The sequence below is a fragment of the Leuresthes tenuis genome, unplaced genomic scaffold (genome assembly GCF_036924035.1).
Source record: "Leuresthes tenuis unplaced genomic scaffold, fLeuTen1.0.hap1 SCAF_4, whole genome shotgun sequence".
Classification (NCBI taxonomy): Eukaryota; Metazoa; Chordata; class Actinopteri; order Atheriniformes; family Atherinopsidae; genus Leuresthes; species Leuresthes tenuis.
In genome coordinates, this window is record NW_027325358.1 from 38,135,031 (window position 1) to 38,143,960 (window position 8,930).

General features: G+C 41.1%; 1 protein-coding gene across 2 annotated transcripts in view; it reads right to left on the reverse strand.

The window, feature by feature from the left end:
• vegfc (vascular endothelial growth factor c) overlaps nt 1–8,451 on the reverse strand; it is a 109,187-nt gene extending 100,736 nt beyond the window's left edge. Inside the window, exon 1 of one of the 2 annotated variants that reach the window (XM_072383651.1) lies at nt 8,060–8,451. In XM_072383651.1, the coding sequence (XP_072239752.1) occupies nt 8,060–8,176 (117 nt within the window). In that variant the 5' untranslated portion in view covers nt 8,177–8,451. The remainder of the gene's footprint in view (nt 1–8,059) is intronic. The other variant, XM_072383650.1, reaches the window with a different exon arrangement.
• Between the last annotated feature and the right edge of the window lie 479 nt (nt 8,452–8,930).

Sequence of the window (8,930 nt, forward strand, 5' to 3'; positions counted from 1 at the left end):
CCTGTAGTGACATCCTACCTGTAGTCACACCTCCATAAGGTCACCTTACATTTCAGTCATGGCTGTTCAAACAGCCTCACCAACACCTCCCATCTCATCAATACACAAAGAGAGCTCCTCCGCCTCCCCTCCACTCTGTCTGTCTCCAGCAGTCAGATGAAGAAGCTGCTGGAGAGACTGAACCAGAACAAGGCTGCAGCTCCAGATGGTGTCAGCCTCAGGCTCCTGAAGGCCTGCGCAGAACAGCGATGTGGGATTCGACAGCACCCCTTCAACCTTAGCCTGAGTCAGGAGAAAGTTCCAGTACCTAAAAAACCTCATTTATCTGCCCACAGTGACTAGAGACCAGTTGCCCTAACATCCCATATCATGAAAGTCCTGGACAGACTGTTATCGTTTCACCTCAGTAAATGAGTGAACACTTGGACACTCAGGACCCACTACAGTTAGTTTATTGTTCTCGGGTTAGTGCTGAAAATGCCATCATCTGCCTGTTTCAATGTGCCAATTCTCATCTGGACAAACCAGGCTGCACTATGAGGCTCGTGTTGGATCTCCACAGTGCTTTTAATACAATTCAGCCCGTACTAATATGTAAGGAGCTTTAGAAAATACAGGTGCATGTGGATTACTGACTACCTGACAAACAGATTGTGAGACTGAAGGGCTGTGTGCCTGAGAAGATGGTCAGCAGCACAGGAGACTCTCACGTTTTCTCTTCAATAGTACAACTCAGGCCTGTCGTCTCCAGAAATACTCAGATGACTCTGCGGTTGTTGGCTGTAGCAGTGACGGACAAGAGGCTGAGTACAGGGAACTGGTCGATCACTTTGTGGCACGGTGTGGGAACAATCACCTCATCTTAAATATAAACAAAACAAAAGACATAATTGTGTATGGATTTTAGGAGGAGCGGGAGTAAAACACTGTCTTCATCCAAAGCGAAGAGGTGGAAGTGGTTGAGGGCTACAGAAATCTGGGGGTCTACCTGGACAACAGGCAGGACTGAAAATGCAACACTGAGGCTGTCTACAAGAAGGACAGAACAGACTTCTAAAGGAAGCTTAGGTCCTTCAGCGTCTGCACCAAGATGTTTCATATCTTCTACAAGTGTGTGGTGGAAAGTACAATCTGCTTTGTAGCACCTGTTGGGGCAGCAGCATCAGAGCCAGAGACTCAAAGAAACTGACAAAAGTGATAAAGAAGGCTTGCTCTGTGCTGGGGACGGCTCTGGAGTCCTTGGAGGTGACTATTAAAAGAAGAATGCTGCTGGTTAACATAAAGAACACTGACCATCCAATTCATAACATCGTGGTGAAACAACAGTGTGATTAGTGTGAGGCTTCTTCAGCGAAAAAGAGATTTACAGGGTGTATAATAAAAGCTTATAATGATCGTATTTAAAAAGAACAATATAATTTCCCTTTGGGATTTATAAAAGTATTTTTCATTTAATTTAATTTCATCTGAATTTGTAAAAACTCCATATCAGCATGTGTGAGGCTGAGAGATTTTCTTCTAAGCACTCTTGTGGGTTGCAGTTGTTGAGTTCAAAAAGGTCTACTTACTGTTGATTTATTTTTGGTTCATTAAGATTAATATTACTTTATTGTCATGTAGTCATAGTCACACGAAATAAACAAAGTTTCTCCTCCCCTTTTAACCCATCCAGGTTGGCACCTGTGGAACACATACATGCACACTCATAGAGACCGATGCCCCTCACAGCACCTGGGGAGCATGGTGGTATGGACTGTGCCTTGCTTGAGGGCACCTCGGTTGTGGTAAGGAGGTGGACTGCCACCCCTCCAGCTGTCAGTTCACCAATCTTTTGAGCAGTGAATTGAACCGCCAACCTTCAGGTTATTGGACCTGAAGGTTCACTCTCACCACTGAGCCACGGCCACGGTTCATTACTTAGAGGCAGTGAAGACAATGTGTAAGTTACACAATATGTGAAGTAAGATAACATGAAAAAATCACAAATCCACTTCATTGTGGCCAACTTTGTGGACAGTGGTACCCTGCAGCAGCAAAACATTAATTTGTCCCAACAGCAATGGGCCGTACATAAAAAGAAAACTTTCTCCCTGAATCCAATTTTACATCAACATTTCCTGAAGAATGGGCTGACGATTTTAGTACCTGGCTACCCAGGTAGAGGATCTCGAACATTATTCATAAAGCAGGCCGTGGACATTGTTGTGTCTTGTTTACAGCTTGCAGAGATTGGCAAATGAGCTGCCCTGGTGATTGGCTTTAAGTTACCAGTGCCGCATATACTGAATGAACACGCAACATTGTTGAGCGAGTGGAAAGCAACAAACAGATCAGCAGAAAACAGCGTAAAGCAGCAACTCTTACGAACTTGCCTGCTCACTTGCCATAAATGATGACAAAAATAAACATAAGGAGAAACTACCCATTGGTCAAATAAGCGAGGCTATACCATGCCTGTGGATTCAACAAGCCAGTGGCTGGAGGTGCAGTAAAAAGATGATTTGGCATATATGTCCACAGACACGGTGTAAGGGATTTTCATGGACAAGAGCAGAAGGCATATCTTGTTTTTTATGGAGAGAAAGGATAATATAAGATTTCTCTATGTAAAATCTTTACTTGAATACTGAAGCAAAAAGTATTTTAAAAAACTACTATATATTTTCAACATTTAGTTGTTTCAAGTATCTAACAGTTACTCACATAATGTTTAAATACTTAATTCTCTTTGTTGAAGTTTTTGCTCACAGTCACAGTCTTGAAATGTTAGGTAAAAGCCCTTTCTTATGGTACAGGGGGGTTGCTGAACAGCGCTGATGTTACCCTCCAACAACCGTATTTCCAAATGCACTGGTGTGAGATCAGTGGTTTGATAGGGCTTACACTAAGAAAACATCTAAAGCCATGAAGCAAAAAATGTTCAGATCTTGCAGGTCGAAAGGAAAACTGTGATGCCAATGAAAACAAGGGGGAGTGGGTAAAAGACTCGAAGGAACCATGAGAAAAATCATGAAGACAAATGAGAACACAGTTCATGGGAGAGACTAACTGGGGATTTTTGTCCAGGACAAGCCAAATGGAGTAAGTCAACAGAGTCAGGGAAGATTTAGGCTGAACCATGTACAACCTCAGTCATTGTTCTCCTGTTCATGTTGATGCATTACATCCAGTTCAGCCCATCTCAGAACTTACATAGTTTTTTCAGGCCTGAACGCAAGCTGTTATTTTTGGATTCAAACTAATGTGATAAATCAGAATTCTGGACAGACACTCAGACTAAATCCACTCCATTTCAGAATGAATACAACATATTTCTGCTGCAAAGCTGACATTTAGATCTGAGAGATCAGAGAAGTTAATGGTTCAACCAAATGGTAAAGACTTCCACATTAGTTCCGGTTCAGTTCAGTGGTGACAGATGATAGGGGGTAGATGCCCTCTGAGAAGCGCATCAAATTTAGAAGTGGGAATTTTAATGATCTACAAAATGTGTTGAATGAAGTGATGGCAGATGGAGCTGGCCTTAAAACATGTAGCATGCAACATATCACAGGTTCACTACTCTGTTCGAGAGTTTGAACTAAGCCAAAAAAAATCTATTTTTCATGAGCAGTTACATTGATACTATGACCATGTCAAAATAAAGTTTATAAACTGCTTAATATCTTTATGGCTTGGTCTGAGAGGCCTATGTCTAAAAGTAATAATTTGAAAAACATCACCAAGGACCGTTGAGCAGAAAGAATCCTGTATTAGACAAGAATGGGACAAAGTTCAGTCTTATGACCTACTCTCTATGAGCTGCATTAATAACGTAGGACAGAATATCACGGCTGCATCATGACAACTTTATGCTGATGACATGCAACTTTATGCTGTCGTGAGAACACTGTTGCCCTGCTTTTCGATCATCTGCAGTCTGCATTTGATACCACTCAGTTAGATCTGTCTCATCTTAAATTGATAATAGATGCACAGAGGGTATGCCCTATATATAATATATTTTAAAGAAACCAAAACTAAAACTAAAAACTGAGGTAAAAAATTCAAGTTAAAACTGCGTTTTTTCTATAGGAATATATCTTTTCCTTCAATGTCAAGAAAGGGCATGTTGCTGCCACCTCTCTGCCTCCTTTACACCTTTTGCCTGATTATAGTGTGACATTATCTACATGAATGCCTCTATCAGCTCTCACCAGATGTTGGACAGAGCACTTAGGTTTGTAACAGGCCATAAACCACTTGCTCACAACTCAAGGCATTTTCTTATTCTGCACCATTGACCTGGAACAGAATCTTAAAATTATTTCAAGGTAACTAGAAAAGAATCTTTGAAAACTTGTTCCTGTTTTAGTACTTTAGTTCTTTCACTATTCAAATGCTGTATGCACTGTACTGAGAATTATGTTAGTTTGAAATAGATCCCTGTTGAGAATGAACTCAATGTCTCCATCCAGAACTTTGAAAAACATCACCAAGGACCGTTGAGCAGAAAGAATCCTGTATTAGACAAGAATGGGACAAAGGTCCAGTAACTGATTTCCCCAATTTCCTAATATCTATTCACTGTTGTTAAACTAAAAAATCAGACGTGAGGCTCGTCCCAGCTTAACTGAGACGTGTTGCAGCCTTCAAATTCAAAATGAGTTCATTTTTTTTCATCAATGACTGAAATATCTGACTTTCAACAGATGATATATTTTCTGAGTTCTATTTTAAATGACATAACGCTTTGTGGGACTATCAAATAACGGCTTTTTTGTTTTCATGTACATTTTGCACAGTATCCCAGCTTTTTGGGAACTGAAAATGTAAATTTCGGTATGTACATTTTGGCAAATTATATGAGTTTCAGAGAACGTTGATGAAGCCCTAAATTTAAACATATATTAAAATGACTGTGCTCTTTAGTCATTCATTGTGCACGATAATGTGTACTGGAACACTTGAAAAAATCATTGTTAGGGAGCGCAGTTTGTAACTGCATCCATGAATTCCATTTAAAACGCTAATGTAGGCTTTAAGAAACTCCTGGGTGTTGCACTTTTTTAAATTAAGGAACATTGTTTAGTGAAGGGAAAACCAAGAACTTCCCTCACTGTGACAAAGACTTACATGCATGAAGGTGCATGTGCAGCTCTCCCTGCTTTCAAAATAAAGAGAATGGCTGCATGCTCTGGTAAGAGAAACAACACACAACTATGTGTTAACATAGCAAATGGTAATAAGCTGCAATACCAAGTCATTGTTGAATGTTTAAAACCCTACAATGCCAATACAGTGAATAAATAATATTCTGAAAAGCAGTTGCACTCTCTTGACCTGAGCTTCTTTAGTTTGGACTGAAAAATGTGACAGATTTTTCTAAATTGTGGATGCTGCCTCTGAGAAAAGAGATGAACCGATCATTGTTGTTTTTTATCAGCACACAGTTCAAAGGCCAAGATCCATGATAGTGTGGGGGTTCAGCAGTGCACATGGCACTGAACACATGGACGTGTTGAAATAAAATTAAAGTTTTTTTTTATTTAAAATGCACATCACTGCATTCCATTTACGAATCAAACTAACTTTTTTTCTCCTTTAGGCTTTCAACATGTTGCTTGGAGATGTGTAAACAGCACCTGCTGTGAGAGTTGGTGGCTGTCTGCTGCCAAGTGACAAGAAAAGGTGACTACAGCTTTACATCCATCTCAGCACAGATTGTAGGTCGCCATTTGGTCTGACAATAGGGTTCCAGACTAACATTTTGCATTTAGGTGCAAAACTTTTCATTTTAGGTGCACTGCCACAAACTTTAGGTGCACCCAAATATTTCACAAGAACATATTTCAAGGGTTACCGTTTTGCTATCTTGCCAGGTATAAATTGATATGTAAATGATTGTCAGAAGGAATAAAGGTCCAGGTAAATGCTGCTTTACATACACACCAATTAGTTTTTTCTCTTTTTGAGGTGACATTGGCATAATACATTGTTTAGCCTCTTACCCTAACACTAACCATCGCAGCTGAATGCATAACCCTATCCCTAATGATAGTAACCTTCAAACTGAAGTATTTTGGTCTCTCTAGAGTCTCTGTAGGACATAGTTTATCTTTGCAGCACTTCTTTCCAACACCTGTAAAGAAACTGTAGCCCTTTTCACATTTCAGCTGCGGCAACAAAAGACATTGTCACTAACATACTGCTGTTCCTTTTTGGTAATTCACATAAGCCAGATAGAGGTCAGCCCTGAATCGTGTTTGCTTACACACATCAAACCACCACCAAGGAATGGGCTTTATTGGTTAGAGAAGCCAGTTCTGTGATTTTGGCTGCACACACGTAGCCCATTTTGCCTGTGTTACTACCTCCCCTGCCGGCTCAGAGGCGTATTGGCAGCAGGTCAACTTCAACCACACCATGCCACCGCTGTAGTTTTACAAATGACACAGATGCACAACGAGGGCGCAACGGTCCCAGCTTCAAAGGTATGTGTGGAGAGGCCCTCCGATGTGCAACAGCAACGCCGTTTTACTTTTAACAGCTGCTTCAGTACTTCATTTTAGGATAAAAGTGCCTTCAACTTTTTTATATCAACACATTACAAAGAGCAACAGTGGATTGACCTCAGAGTCATAGATCAACTGTCATTTTCAGTATTGCATATGTAATCAGAGAGGTATGAATCACTGTCTTATCTGAGTTAAACTGAAAAAAAAAATCTGAATTTGTAGAATAATTTGCTCCTTATCCATGCTCTGCTGCATTATCTCTCACATGTTGATATAAAACTCTCTTAACTGTAATAGCAGTTTAATTTCCAGATGGCTGGTTTAAAGGCTGAGAGGGAAACTCATCATCCCAATTAAGACTCTTCTGTGATCAAATGGCTGTGTGCTACTGCTTAGCAATCATCTTCCCCCTCGCCTTGCCCTGCCACTGTGAAAGCCATGCACACACACACACTTGACCCCTGTGACACCTGTCTCCATTGGCCCCTTTCTTTGGCTAATTTGGAAATACCCCTTCCTAATCCCTCATCCCCCAGAGCCCACCCAGCCACACAGTCCTCCCCTAGAAGTGTTCCCTGCCCTCTTTCCCTTCCTCTCTTGTCCAGTTTCTTCTTTTTTTGTTAATTTAGTTCCATGTGTTGCAAAAGCATGACATGAAAAACATTTTTGAGTGATGCATCAGTCCAGCTATTACACAGCTCCAACAGATGAACTCTAAGTTCTGGGCTTTTTTATCACTGTTACACAGTTTATACTCAGGAACGTATCAGTTGAATGTAATGAGAGATAATGAAGAAAACTGAGAAGTAAAAGACAAAAGCACCAGGGGGAATGTGTCAGCCTGGATTTCACTGCAATGCTTTTTAAATGTTTCAGCTATTTGTCGGTGTTATCTGGCTTTGCATGGTCATTCAGCCACACATACACGAGATGAAGACATGGGAGCTATTATTCAACTAAGAGGTGGCTTTCATTAGATCCCTCTGTCTGCAGAAAGAAACGTCCCTTTATCTCAAGCTGTCCGGGTAATGATGCACATTCTTAGATGATGAATGTGAAAGGATGAATTATGCTTCTGAACTGAACATTATGGTGAAATGGTCCCGTCCTGCCCCCCCCCCCAACCCAGTCCCCTGCCTTGCAAAAAATGATTTTCTTCAAGTACAAATCCACAATGATGTCACTTTGTTAAGATACTGAAGTGTGTAAAAGCAAGAGTTTTACAAAACCTCCAGAAGAACTGGATGGATCAAGCGAGGACAAAGTGATAAGAAGCTTCCTTCTTTACTTTTTGCTGTGACAGCTGTGGGATCGGCTCACTGCAGATTATGTTCAGTCCACTGAAGTGTCGTTAGTCTGAAACATCTGTTAAATAATGGAAAATAATCATTTCATCATCAACACTTTTGACTTAACACGGAGCGCAAACCTTTCAAAATTCCTCCACCTCTTTCACCACGTCCTTACAGTGGTGTAGAAGACTGTGATGGAGTAACAGGGTTACTTTCAATCACCGTAGGAAGAGACACGCGTTCCCCCAAAAACAAGTTTTCCGAACTTACCGGCTCGTCCATCTGCTCCTGCGCGTAGTATTCATAATAGTCGCTGTGGCTGGAGTCGCTGGCGAAGTTGGAGTAGAGCAGATATGCCAGTAAAAGAGAAACTCCCAGTAGGTGCATGTTTGGAAGAAGTCCTTGAGTGTTTATGATCCGAGAACCATAAAGAAGAGAATTTTAAAAAACCCTCCGGTGTCTGCGCTGTCCTATCCTGCTGCCGCTGATAACACACACACACACACACACACACACACACACTCTCGCTCTCTCGCCTTCTTCTTTGTCTCTCTGTCAAGATCCAGTTCTTCTTCCTCAGAGGCACTGCCTCATGTGTATGGACCCTGCTGCGGATGAAAGCCCAGTCATATGGAAACAGATCAATCCTGAGGGTCAGCGGAGGATGTCGCGTCAATTAAGACCGTAAAGGCCACAATTCCAGGAAAACGGAGCGTGCATGCCTTCAAAATAAGAGCCTGAAGTGGCCTTCAGTCTGGCAGAACGAGGATGTCTACAGTCTATGAAATATTAACTGACCTCTGTCGCCTTGGATTGCCGTTATGATATCTACTCGATTTATTTTGGTCCGACGAATTTGGTCCTCAATTCAATCTAATTCAATCCAGTGAGACTTAATTAATCCAAGAAGGGAAATGATATTGCTGCAATATTAATCATGATTAAAGATATACTATTGCAATAGACAGATAACAAAATTAAATATAAATCAGCTGACAAACATGTTGAAAGTTGAAGTGTTGCAGAGAGGAAGGTTGAAATCTTCAGGGTCACCATCAATAGGTTGGGTGTTGTTGGCAGGTAACACGTGAACTCACTCAGTTAGTTCTTCTGAGTGACATGTTCAGGATTACATCATCTG